This window comes from Heterocephalus glaber, unplaced genomic scaffold (genome assembly GCF_053883595.1).
Source record: "Heterocephalus glaber isolate CG9 unplaced genomic scaffold, H.glaber_assembly_v1.0 deba00001104, whole genome shotgun sequence".
In the NCBI taxonomy this organism is placed as follows: Eukaryota; Metazoa; Chordata; class Mammalia; order Rodentia; family Bathyergidae; genus Heterocephalus; species Heterocephalus glaber.
The window spans coordinates 886,178-899,961 of NW_028258193.1; the positions used below are offsets into that span (position 1 = coordinate 886,178).

General features: G+C 53.8%; 1 protein-coding gene across 9 annotated transcripts in view; it reads left to right on the forward strand.

The window, feature by feature from the left end:
• Dlgap2 (DLG associated protein 2) overlaps positions 1-13,784 on the forward strand; it is a 520,842-nt gene that overhangs the window by 431,799 nt on the left and 75,259 nt on the right. For all 9 annotated transcript variants that reach the window (XM_004869559.3, XM_087210079.1, XM_013067367.3 and 6 more), the window contains one exon: positions 4,411-5,480. In XM_004869559.3, the coding sequence (XP_004869616.2) occupies positions 4,411-5,480 (1,070 nt within the window). The remainder of the gene's footprint in view (positions 1-4,410; positions 5,481-13,784) is intronic.

Below are 13,784 nucleotides of genomic sequence, written 5' to 3' on the forward strand. Positions count from 1 at the left end.
TGAAAAAACGAGGGGAGAAGTGTTCCTTTTTATTTCTGCTTTAAATGCTTGGTATAATTTATCAGTTAAAATGTATATGAGCCTGCTGTTGTCATATAGGTAGGTTTTCAAGCTAGGACTATACTTTATTTAATAGGTGCTATTCAAATTTTATATGTCCTCCAGAGTTAGTTTCATTAATTTGTCTTCCAAGGTACTTCTTAGAAGTTGTCAAATTTATTTCAAAACTGATTTTTGTAATATGCTTTCTATATCCTTTTAAATTCTGTAAAAACTGTGGTAATATCTCCTAGATCTTGATATTGTAATTTTTTAAAATGTATAATTGATACTGTGTAATAGGAAGTAAAGGTCTAAAGGAGCAGGGGAAGTGGGAGGGGTAGGGGAAAGGAAAGAAGGGAAAAGAAAAGATATGAGAAAAATTTAAAAATGGAAAAAAGTCTTTGCAAATAGGGAAGGGTGGAGGGGGTGAAGGGAGGGCAGGGGAAGAGGAAAAAAATAGCCAAGATACTCATGTAAAGGTACAAGATCCCAATGATGAATGTAACTGTATTTTATATCTAAAATGTACCAATAAACTTAATGGGGGGAAAAAAAGAAAGAAGGGAATGGAATTAATACGAGAAAATGAAAGAATGGAAACAAAGTCTTTGTAAATAGGGAGGGATGGAGGGGTTGAAGGGAGGGCAGGGGAAGGGGGAAAAATAAGAACCAAGAGAGATTATGTAAAGGTGCAAATTTCCAATGATGAATGTCATTATATTGTATACCTAAAATGTACCAGTAAAATTAATTTTTTTAAGAAAGGAGGGGGCAGACCAGCAGTCTGGGTCCCGCAGTAAATCACACATTCGCATTCTCTCTGAGCTTAGGGAGATAGTTGTACACTAATGAATAACAGCTGTAATTGCTGTTTTGTCTTAATAACAAAAACGGGTTTGTGAACAACTAGAAATTAGGAAACTAAGATGCCTTCCACATTTTGTTTCCGTTACCTCATGTTCACAAAGAGAAATTATCAGCCCCTAAATATTTATTATATTTGTGCATACTTATTTTTAAAAAACTGATAGTCCATGTCCTCATTATACTTTTCAGTACTGCCATTCCTTACAGTACCTTGTTAGCATGTTTGTTGTCATAATGATATTTTAAAGAGATAACATAGAAGTTTCCACACATAACCAGGAAATGCCACCCTACACAGTAAGAATTGTCAACATGTTGCATAATCAAATTTAATTCATTTTGTTAAATTTTTATCATCTAGACTAGTGGTGGCAAACCTGGCGCATGTGCTGCACCAGGCTGTTTGTATGGTGGAAAGCTCTAAAAGGTTCACTGTCACTGAGTACTGTGCTTTTCTGTAGCCTAATTTGTAATGCAGGCTAAGTATTAGCAGGAATAGGATATGTGAGGGGAGCGGTAATGGGCTCACTCTTTACTGTGAAGGGAGATTAGAGTGTATTAAATTGCATGCTAATGGGGCCGGGGATTTAGCTCAGTGGTTTCCCTGCCTGCTGCGCAAGCCTAAGGACCCGAGTTCGATCCCTGGTACCAGAAATAAATAAATAAATTGCATGCTAATGGAGAAGTAATGCAAAAGATAAAAGGATGACAACTTTGTATGGCTGTTGAGCCTGGACTAGAGAATGTAGTGTTGCTATTTAAAAGGTGACTATTGAATTTCCTCTGAAATTTGTTCCTAATGATATTAAGTATGATATATTCTAATTATTGCCTCCAACACATTCAAATGCTGTGGTGACGCTTGATTGTTGAGGGAGAAAGACACTGAACGCCATGGGAAGAGGCAGGAGGGGCCTCTGTGAGCCCAGGGTCCCCCCAGGGGTGTTGATGTCCCCTTCCATGTGAGTACTCCTGGGCAAGGTCCTCCACTGGGCTCCAGGGGCCCACAGAGTTATGCCTGGCCTTGTCACGGGTTTTTGTGTCTGAGCTGCCCTGAGCACTTGGAGAAACCTGGAATGGAGCATTTGAGGCCAAGCCCTGCACAGGTCACCTGGCCACACGGTGACCTGGGGGTCTGGGGCTGGGCACAGGGAGAAGCCTGTGTCTCTCAGCCTTTCCTGGGTCCACACGTTGGGACTCAGGCTGGGGGCACTGTAAGCTTTGGGGTGACCTCCAGCCCCAGGATCATCTCCAGCCAGGGATGGAGCCATAGGAGGTTAGGGAGGGAGACCCAGGGTGAGAGCAGCAAGGTGGAACGAGTCAGTGACCTAATCCCGGTGGAAGGCAGCTGAGGGAGGAGCCAGCCCTGGACCTGGTCTCTGCTGTCCCTTGGGGCCCTGTGCTCTGATGACAAATGCAGCAGGTGGCAGTGTGCAGAGTGGTTGGAAAACCAGCACTGAGAAAGCCTGCCAGCCTAGGATGCACTGTGGAAAGACTCACAGAGTGACCAGAACATGGAGCTCCACAGGGGCCTGAGTGTGAGGCAAATGGACCCAGGCAGCCCATGCACCCTCATTTACTGTGGGAGTCTGGTCTGGACCTGGCCTGTGCCAGGGTTGGAGAATAGATAAAACACAGAGGAGCCTGGGCCTCAGGGAGCCCTCTGTCCTAGGGCCCAGGTCCTCGGGGAGCCCACTGTTCTAGGCCCAGCCCTCAGGAGTCCACGGTTTAAAGCCTCTGGCTCTGGGCTTCCTTCCCACCCATCTGCCTGAGGGAATAGGAAGCCAGAGCCTTAACGTCCTGCCTTTTTGGCCTCAGTGGGAGCCAGGCCTTGCCCGGGAGTAACACAGAGGCAGGGACAGTAGGATGCAGCCTGGGGCCAGGGCTCTGCAGCAAATCCCAGAACCCAGCTCCACAGGCTTTGTAAACCCTGAACTTTACAGATAAGGACTCAAGCGAGTGTGAAGTCGGAACAGTTACAGCGATGATGATAAAGCCAATAAACACTAATCGTCCCTCAGCCCAGGGCCCTGGCTTTCCATCCGCACTGTGTCCTGAGTCCTGTCACATACTCAGGGGCCACAGTGCGGAGTTGGGGACTCCAGGGCCACACCCCTAATGAGGCAGGGCTGTTGCTGCCCTGGCGGTCCACCCTCAGGCTGGGCACTGGGCTGCAGCACAGCTGGTACTGACATCCACTCCTGAAGGTGGATCACCAGGTGCCTGTGCCTTGTCAGGCCACGTGGTCTCCACAGAGTGGCTCTTGCAGGTGGAAGCAAACTCCTGATATGGACGGCACCCTGGGAGTCCTCCTTAGATCCATCCCAGGGCTGAGCGTCCTTCCTGCTGGAGGCCAAGGGGCAGGAGACACTCGGGACACTCATTCCGAGGGGAAGCAGGGAAGGAAACTGAGATGCAGAGCTGGAGCATAGCCCACACAGGGTGAGGCGGGGCCTGCACCTCCAGCCACGTCCCTACAAGAGCTGTCTGTCCTCAGGAGTGTGGCAGGCAGCACGGTGGTCCCCACGTGGGCAGATGGGCTGAGGAAGCCACCTGCACTGCTCACCTGCAGGGGAACAGGTGCCACTGAATTATTCTGTGGTTAGTGCACACATGGCAGACATGTTAGCTTACCAAGCAGTATTACCAATTACATACCAGATGTTTTTGGATTTCTTAAGCTGAATCAAAATACTCAAATCTAATGGAAATATAGCTAAGTTTCGCCCCAAAATTGTTTTGTTAGTACCTCAAAATCTGTTGAAAGACCTAATGAGTCTATGAGACGTTAAATACTTGTCATTGTAAAGGGAACGATCCAACTTTATGGTAAATGACAGTAGAAGACATTGCTATCAATCCCCCTCGAGATGCTGTGCCTCACACTGAACACACATCCCATGGTTCTTGCCACTTTCTGGAGCAGTTCTGGAAGTCTTCTTTCTTGAGTGTCTTTATGAGGTGGGATCACAAATGCAATGAACTCTGCTGCTGAGAACCATCCAAGGGAAAGGCAGGCCCCTAAAAACATGACTCGTCCACCTCATTCACTGGATCTGGCTCTTCCCCAAGGTCTAAGTGACCGTGAAAGGGAAGCATTTTAAATCAATTTAGGACATCGAGGCAGCCAGGGCAGTGCAACTAAAGATACTCGGGAAAGGGGACTCCAGAGCTGCTGCAGAAAGTGGCAAGGATGGTGGGATGAGTGTGTGCAAACTGAGGGGAGCCTAATGTGTCTTTTACTGCAACCGTGGTTTTTTTTTAATTTGAACATTTTGTGCTTTTTGATCACCTCTCATGACCGTCCTTTGGAACAATATTTCTTCCCCTTAATGCTCTCATACTGAGCACTAGGGGGTCCCCTGAATGCCCAGAGCACCAATGGACACTGCGACTGGAAAAGGTGGTTCATATGAGGGGTCAAATGTATTGCTCCTCCAACGCGGGGCTCCCAGCGGTGTGGCTACCAGGTGCTAAGTGACATTTCTGTTTTCTCGACAGACCAGCAGTATTCATGGTCCCCGACGCAGCACTTCAATGAGGAAAGATACTCCCCCGTCCCGAGGAACATGAAAGGCTTATCTGGAAGTCGAAACCAACCACAGCTGTGCGCTGGCCACACGTGTGGCTTAACGCCCCCTGACGACTGCGAGCACCCCCGCGACCACCTGCGCCATGGGCAGGACATGCGGCAGCCCTATCTGCTCAGCCCAGCCGAGAGCTGCCCGCTGGACCACCACCGCTGCTCGCCCCGGAGCTCCGTGCACTCGGAGTGTGTGATGATGCCCATGGTGCTGGGCGACCACGTGTCCAGCAGCACCTTTCCCAGGATGCACTACAGCTCCCACTACGACACCAGGGACGACTGCACCATGTCGCATGCCAGCACAAAGGCCAACCGCATCCCCGCCAACCTCCTGGACCAGTTCGAGAAGCAGCTGCCGTTGCACAGGGACGGCTTCCACACGCTGCAGTACCAGAGAGCCCCAGCCACGCCCGAGCAGCGCAGCGAGAGCCCGGGCCGCATCCGGCATCTGGTGCACTCTGTGCAGAAGCTGTTCACCAAGTCACACTCCCTGGAGGGCTCCTCCAAGGGCAACGTCAACGGGACCAAGGGGGACAGCCGGGGGGACGACCACCACCATGGCCACCCCTCCAAACACAGCAAGCGGAGCAAGAGCAAGGACCACAAGCCCGAGGGCAAGCACAAGTCGGGCCTGAGCAGCTGGTGGAGCTCAGATGACAACCTGGACAGCGACAGCACGTACCGTCCGCCCAGCGTGGCCAAGCGGCACCACATGGACCACCTCGCCCACTGCTACCCCGAGGCACTGCCCAGCCCCTTTGGGGACCTGTCCCTGAAGCCCTCCAAGAGCAACAACGACGTCAAGTGCTCGGCTTGCGAGGGCCTGGCCCTGACGCCCGACGCCAAGTACATGAAGCGCAGCTCCTGGTCCACGCTCACGGTGAGCCAGGCCAAGGAGGCCTACCGCAAGAGCTCACTGAACCTGGACAAGCCGCTGGCCCACCCAGAGGTGAAGCCCGCCGTGCGGCCGTGCCACTACCTCCAGGTAAGGCGCCCGCCCCTGGGCATTACTGTCACTACCTCTGATTGGCGGGAAAGGGCTGTGTAAGTACACCGGTGCGCAGGGCAGTGCTGAAATGCGTGTGTGCTGTAGGAAGCTGGAGACACGCTCACTAGCATGCACTTTGCCTCTCGCCCTTGTGTGTTTGTGCTGAGAACACCTCAGGCCTCTCTTTGTGGTTTTTATTGAAACGTGGTGTGTGGGCCATCAGTGATCATGCGGCGCATGGATATGATAGGTAATGGTCAGCGCAGTGATGGACGCTCTACCTTCTCCAACCCTAATCGTTTCTATGGAAACTTTCGAGCTCTCTTCTGGTTATTTTGGGAAATATTTTCCTGTAACCCAGAGCTACCCCACTGTACCTTTGAAGTGTGCACTATGTGGTCATTAACTCTCGTCACTATGTAGTAAAATAGGGCCCTGAAATTTGCCCTGCAATCTAAGCGCCCTTTGACCAACATCTCCCCAGCCCAGCCCGGTAGCCGGCCTCCGTGCTCTGCTTCTGTGGGCTCCAGTGTTTTAGCATTCACAGGGCTGGGGCTGTGTGCCTAGCTTGTTTGTCTTGCACAATGGCCTCCATGTCCACCCACGTTGTTGGAAACGGGAGTTTCCGTCTCTTTTGAGGCTGAGTAGTATTCCATGTGTCCTTGTACCACATCTTCCTATCACTCACAAACTCACGGACCCTGAGGTAGCTGCAGTGATCCCAGGCAGCTTTGGTAGGAAGCCGCAGAGAGTAACGTTGGCTGTCGGGGCCTCTCAGGACTCCACTGGTCCGTGCCTGTAAACACGGTGGGTCGTTCCTCAAGGCCCCGAAGGCTGAGGGATTCAGCAGCAGCCATAGAGGTGCCCTGGCCCCGCGGCATGTGGGCCCCTGAAGCTGCCAGTGGCGGTGGGATGGCCTCTCTCCGGAGCTGGGTCCGACCTGGCAGCAGTGCCTTGGACTCCAAGGTACAGGAAATCGGTGTCTCTCTGGGGTGGGGCTGAGATTAATTTACCAAGGACAGGACAGTGGCTGGCAGAGTGGGCACGCTGCAGATCCCTGCGCTTTACACAGCTCCCTCTCTGACTCCTCGTCGTGCCATTACCCATTGCCAGGGATGCTGGGAAGCTCCAGCTGCAGGGGTGCCTGCCAGCAGGACCAGGGAGTCACGGGCCTCTTGCCTCTCGCATTGTATCATGTGCCCTCGCCTCCACGCATCTGTCTGGCTTGCCTGGGAGCAGGTCCCATGCCCGTCGGTCTGGAGAAATCCTCCGGAAAGCGTGGTAGTGGTGCTGGATCCCCGCTGAGCTGCCAGGCGGCAGATTAGCAGAGCAGAGACGGCCGGGAACCGGCGCGGCGCCCATGATGCGGCCCTGCCCAGCCCAGCTCCTCCTGTGCCTTGTCCCGCTCTCGGGCCAGCTCTGAAGGAGACGCTGACCACATCCCAGGTGGAGACAGGCCTACTCAGACACAGATTGCTAGTTGGGGAAAATGCCATTTTGATAGCAGGGAAGAGGCTTGAAGTTTTCCTGTAGGTGGTGAGCTTTAGCCTCCGCATGTAGACTTGTCTCTCCTTAGCTAACGGGACTCGGTGAACAGACCTGGGTCCACACTCTGGCTGTGTCATTGCAGACGCACTCTTGCCTTTTCTGTTTCCCTGAGAAATGTCTGCTTTGGTGTCTCGTGAACATGACAGGATGATGCTACCACCCTGGCGTTTCACCGCCGGGCTGCCGGGCCCTCCCGCTTGCTGCCCTGTGGCTCCCAGCACAGCCCTGCCCGGGCAGCTCAGGCCCACACAGCCTGCGTGAGTGTTCAGCCATGAGAAATGCCACTGGTCCACAAGAGTCAGCATCACAAGACGGAGCCCATGCCTGTCCCCGCTGACCGAAGCCCTCCGAGCGGGTCAGTCTTGTTTCCCCTGCTCCTCACCGGTCCCTCCCAGACCCGCCCCCCAGACCACATAGCTGGGCTGTAAACACCTCCGTTCTCATCTCTGAAAGATCCACTGGCAGACAGGACTCCTTCTGAAACAGGTCCACAATACCAATCGCATATTCCGAACGGTAATTCTTCAGTGTTTTCCAAATTGAGTCACTATGCAAATTTCCCAAGTTGTGGCCTTCTTCTTAGCAGGTCTATCTGCATCAGGATCCGGAGGAGGGGCCTCAGTGGGGCTGAAGATCTGAGTCCCTTCCCCTCTGCCTCTCTCCTCCCTTCTCCGCCTTTGGGCTGGTGTATTTTTTAACTGCCTTGGGTTTGGCAGCAGTGTGCTGGCCCTTGGCCTGCAGTCTGGACTCTGTCCAGTGTCACTGCAGATGCTCCTCTGCCCTCTGTCTCCGAAGGTCCCCAGCGCTGCTGTGCTTGGACCCTGCCCATGGCTCCTGCTGTGCCGTGTTGGTCACAGTCATTGCTCTCAGCTGGCCTTGCAGGGCATGGGGAAGCCTCGTCTAGAACCACATCTCCCCTGGTCCCCCGCTCTGCCTGGGCCTGAGCCACAATGAGCCAGCAGTTGAGCAGCATCTGAGAAGGGGTCAGGCGAGCTATGGTCTTAGCAAAGTGCATTTTCCAGGCTCCCAAACAGTGTGTCTGTTTGTAGTACGATGAAAGACAAAAATGACAAGCTGTGACCTGATACTGTGAAAAGATGCAACTCAGTGGAAGGAAGCATTAGAGTGAAGTCCCCTGGAATTAAGTACGTACTGTGTGAGCGCCAGAGAGAGCATGGTCACGTGGCCCTGCCTCGCACTGCACCCTGTGATGAGCAGTCGGGTCTCCAGCAGACGTGGCCAGGGGTGGTCTTCACTCCATCCAGCTCACATCCTGCGAAGTTAATCTGTACACCATCATCCCAAGGCCAGGCAGGGCCCTTGCCTCAGGATGGGCGGGTTGGGGTCCCCAGGAAGCACCCCAGAGCCGTCATTCACGAGGGCCCCTCCCTCCAGCAGCAAGCCACCTCCCCTTCACCCCAGCGAGGCAGCAGTGCTGCCTTCCATCCTCATGGTCCCCAGTGGTCACCCGCCTTGTGGTGAAGCAGTGATGGAGGCCGCACACCACTGTGCGCGAGTCTCCTCAGGGCATGTCCCAGGACTCCGTAGAAGGGATGTCCAGCGCCTTCAAAGACATTGCCCTGCTGACCACTTTACACTCCCTGATGGGAAGTCGTAGGTTTCCGGGTCATCACCAGCCCAGCTTTGACTTCAGAACTGCAGTTTAGTTCAGGGAACTAACAGATTTGTCTGTAAGTGCTGCTGTAAAGTAAAGATTAGAAGAGCAGGAAGGGAGATGCAAATGTTCAGAAGCTCCATTCATTTTCTCTCCAAAAACTAGATCTCTGCGTGAACAGAGGATCGCGTTTTATTTCCACCTTCAGCCTGTTCTGAGCTTGTAGTTAACATTGCAAGAAGATGGTAAGTAGGTCAAACACTGTGCACAGAACCAGAAGGAATCCGGGCCTGTATTATTCCTCCCCGCGCTCTTGTTCTCTGTTTTCTGCATCAGCAGACGTACCACCTAAGGCCGTGCTTCGATGCCCATGCTTCCGATGTCTGATGCTGGGACACTGGCCGGGGGCTCAGTGCAGCCTGGTCTGGGGTGAACAGCTCCCCAGGGGCCTCCAGGGGAGGCATTCACCTGCACCCCATGCACTTCCACCCTGTCCCCTGGCTGTTCTGCCCCTGTGTCTGACGTAGGACGACCCTCACCAGCCCTTGGGGCACTGCCCAGCCCACCTCCCTCTCCCAGGAGGCAGAGAGGGGTCGCTTTCTACACTGAACACCTCCGTTTTACCACATCCAGAAGCCCGGGAAGGAAGGTAGCTCTGGTGGGAGATGGCTTGTGGGACTCGCTGCTGTCATGTTTTGTTTGGCCGTTCCCTATGTCCTTTCCTCTCTTGTTTGTTTGTATGGTTTGGGATTCTTTCTGTATTAAAAGTTTGCTTCTGTTCTGCATCTGCTTTTCTCATGGGTTTGCACTCCAGCGTGTTTGCACAATGCTCAGTGTCTGGATGAGGGATTCTCAGGAGCATTTGCTGCAGGGTAGCAATTCCCTCAGGTTTGCTTGTCTTAGAAAGACTACTTCCCTTTGCTTTGGAAAACTAGCTTTCCTGGATATAGTGCTCTTGGTTGGCAGGTTTTTCCTTATTTTCTATCTTTTATTTTGCACTGTAAATTATTTATACTTTTGATTTCTCATATAAGAGAAGCCATGTGATACCTAAGCTGTGGCAGGCAGACTTTTGTTTTGGTTTTTTTCTTCGGGATGTGGAATGCGTCACCCTATTCTCTCCTGGCCTGTACAGTAGCTGCAGAGAAATCTGCTCTGAGTCTAATGAGGTTTCTCTTGATACGACTCGACGCTTTTCTCTTGCTAACTGTAGAATTATCTGTCTTGTACTGTTCACGGTTTGACTGTATTATGCCATGTAAAAGACTTTTATTTAGTCAAATTTATTGTGAGTCCTTTGAGATCCATGGATCTAGATGTGCACATTTTCCCAAAATTGGGGAACATTTTACTTACTATTTTGTTGAATCTTTTCTATGCCTTTTTTCTCCTCAGCTCCTTCTGCAGTACCCATAATTCAAATATTTGTTTGTTTAATAGTGCTCTAGAGTTTTCCAGGCTTTATTAGCTCTATTTAATTCCATTTGTTTGGGTTACTTCGAAGGCCCTGTCTTCAAGTTCAGAAATTCCTATCCTGCTTGACGTGCCTGTTTTGGGGCTCTTGGCAGCATTTTCAGCCCTTATATTGTGTTCTTCAGCGCTGAGATTCATCTGGGTCTTTTTAGCGACCCCTCCCTCTGCTGAATTCCTCCTTCGGCTCTGAACTGCTTTGGTGGCGCACTGGCTGTCAGTGGTCCCTGGTGTCTTGCTGGGTTTTCCTGCAGTTGCATGAACTCTGGCTCAGGCGGGTCCCGAGTCCCTGCCTCTGTCCTGGCTGGCCCTTGCTCTGGCAGTGTGTCCTCGGCCCTAGTTTCACGGTGGCTTCCCGGTGTGCGAGGTGCAGGCTCTGTGTGCTGTGTTGGCTCTGCTGAGAGCCTGGCCTCCCCGGAGCTCCCTCGGCTGTCACCGAAGGAGCAGGACAGTGGCGGTGGGGTCAGCAGCCTGCACCACAGTGGCCGTGCGGGATGAGGAGCAGAGAGCAGGACACAGGACAGGGAGGTGGGCAGACACCTGCCCCGTGTAGAGGCGGGGTCACTCCGGCAGCCTGTCTGCTGTGGTCTTTAGCATCGGCTCCATAATCCAGACCCCGGCCTGTGGGAGGCACGGAGCTCAGCCTGTCCTCTGCCACCTGCGCCCCGGTGGGGGTCTGACTACTTGGCCAAGACCCCAGTGAAGAAGCACATCTGTCCTGCATGCTCCAGGGGGCGTCCAGGTGCCGCCATGTGGATTCCATAAGACAGGACCTTCCCTGCCCTGGAGGGGCCGGGAGGATGGAGGAGCCCAGGATCCCCACCCGGAGGATGGAGGAGCCCAGGACACCCACATCTTCAGGAAAGCCAGCCAAGTCCTGTCCGGGTCCCCAGCTCCGTGGCCCCACAGTGCTGATGACATGTCAGGATGCTTCGGCTCTCGTGCTCTCAGGCAGAGGTGTAAGAAGCTCAGTGCGCAGCAGTGCCCTGGGGACGCCAAGGCCCACTGGATGAAAAGCAGCTCTGCCCTCGAGCTCCTGGTCTAGGCCTGGCACTGGTCAGCGTCGCTGCTTACCCTCAAGCCTACAGGGGGAGCCTTCCCCGTCACAGCCGAGGGTGGGAGGGACAGGAGGGAAGGAGCCCAGCTGCACACGGTGAGTCCCAGGGTACGAAGAGTGGGTGTGCAGGCCCGAGGCCAGGAGATCCCTGGCTGTGAACAGAGTGCTGCTCGCACCCCCCGATGCAGCCATGTGGGCCACCTGGGCAGCACAGGCAGCCAGGAGGAACAAGGGCAGCGTGAGCAGGAGCCTGCACGGCGCTCCCAGTGGCCAGCGTGGGACCGGCCATCAGGATCATCATCAGGGCCTGCATCAGGCTCTGGGGTAGGGCTGCGCCTGGGCAACAGGACGGGGCACAGCCGAGAGGAAGTGAAGGCCCCGCAGAGGGGGAGTCTGCAAGTGAAGGGCGAGCTTGCGGGGCCTTCCGGTCCAGTGTCCTCCCCCCCACCCCCGGCCGGCCATCAGCCTCTGCCGACTGTGGCCGCTCTTCCGGGTCAGAAGGTCCTTTCCAGCCTTGAGGTCCCTCTAGCGGGCCTCGTTTCCAGGGTAACTTGCTACGAATGGCTCTCGATGGAAAGGAAGAGAGGAGAGCGAAACCGAAAGAGACAGAGAGCCAGCCGGGGAAGGGGAGGGAAAGACCTTCTGGCCAAGAGAGCAGGGCCAAGGAAGAGCAGGCTGCACCGGTCCCAAAGCCGTCCCTCCAGGACCCCAGTCCCCACCTGGCCTTAGTGCCGCTGCCTGTGCTTCAGTTGGCGTGAGCAGAGGGCGCCGTGCAGACATCTGGAGGAGCGCCCACCCTGCTCCCGCGCTGTCTGCCTCTTTTGCGGCTTCGCTTCCTCCCTGCTTCCCCCTGCTCCTGCCTCCGTGCCTAGACCCCCAGTCCTTCTCCTCCGGCCCGGCCCCGCAGCGGCCTCAGCTCTCTCAGGCGGGAAGCCAGCCATGCAGCGGGAAGCCTCCTTGTGAAGCCCTGCCGGGTCCTGCAGACACCCAGCCCGTCCTGTGTGCCCTCCGGCTCGCAGAGGGCAGGGCCGGGCCGCCACTGCCGCGGCCTCCGCTCTGCACAGTGACTCCTACACTCGCACACAGGGGTCTCATTTGTAGAACATATTTCTCACCTCCCTGGATGTTCTAAAATGAATTTCACATAACCTGCTGACATTCACGGTGACACACACACACACACACACTCACACACACACACACATAGCCCACAGGGCTGGAACTCTAGTGTAACAAAGAACTGAAAGGAAAATAATAAAAACATTTTGATGTGGAAAATGTCAGGGCACAGCAGCAGTGAAGTCTCTGGTGCCTGTTTCTAGGTGAAGAATCACTGGAATCGGAAGCTGCAAACTAGACGGGCAGGACTCAGATGCCACCAGAGCCTTGTCAGCCCCGGGGTCTGGACACAGTAGCCTACAGCTCCTGGTAAAATGTCAGTAACACCAAGTTCTCGTCTCTTTGTTTACATGGTAGTTGTGGTCCTGAAAAAAATCCATTGCTCATCAAAACTGCAAAACACAAAACCAAAAGCTTTTGTTTTACACAGAGCATAGTTAGGTCCAAGGCTCAGGAAGCTGCAGGTCGGAAAACTGATTTTCAGAGTCAGGCAGACGTGAGCTGGGCCTCCCGTGGGTGCAGAAACGCTCCCCCAGGATGGCGGGGTGAGGCTGCCTGGTGGCCTCAAGCTCTGCCCACCCGCCCCGCCCCCTTTCGGCTGCTGCGCCCAGCGTGAATTTAGAGCATGCGCAGTCGCATCCTTGGAGGAGCCAGGAGGACATTTCCTGTGGGAACTCAGCTTTGGGAGATCTTTCTCTTCCTGGGCCTCAACACTTGACAGGAAATATTATTACAGAACCCCATGCCTGTGCCTTTTGCTGTGGGAAAGAAAAGATATTTTAATGTGCAGTGTGGAGCCATCCTTACAGGGAGGGTCATGGTGTGCTCTGGTGTCCACCGTAGGAGAATGCCGCTCCTAGAAACGACTCATGCCATCCACCCCGGTGTGCAGGGAAGCAATGGGGGACTGGTGCCACCTGGAGAGAAAGCACTCTTCTCTGGGAGCTGCCTGGGGCCTGTGCCTCGTCAGCCTGCAGGTTCTAACGCTAACACACCCGGGCCTGCTGGCTTCCGGGACTGCTCTTCTGTGTTTTTGATAATCTTGGGACATATGCTTGGGAGTCAGTATTTCGTGCTTGGATTCTTACTCGGAAACTGACTCTGGTTTACACTCTTTCTGTATTGAATTTTTTCGGTCAAAGGCTGTGAAATTGGCTCCTTAAATCAGGAACAGAAACATACAAGCTGGTCTCATTTGTTAATTTACAGGCTGATGAAAAAATCCTCACCTTGTTTTTTATGGAAACTTGTTTTGATTCACAAAGCAAACGAATCCCGAGCCTGCCAGAGTGGATCTCTGTTGGTGGCATCTGTCCCCTTGCTGGTGACCGCCTCTGGGCACGTTCTCAGGGAAGGGTGCAGCTTTCCAACCCTGGTGCAGGGCTGCGCCACGGGTACCGGTTTCTCCTGCTCTGAGGTCCGCTGGACACATCAGGAAACTGCCTGGGCACCAGGCACCAGCTCTGCAGCAGCCACCACTACCGTGTCCTCC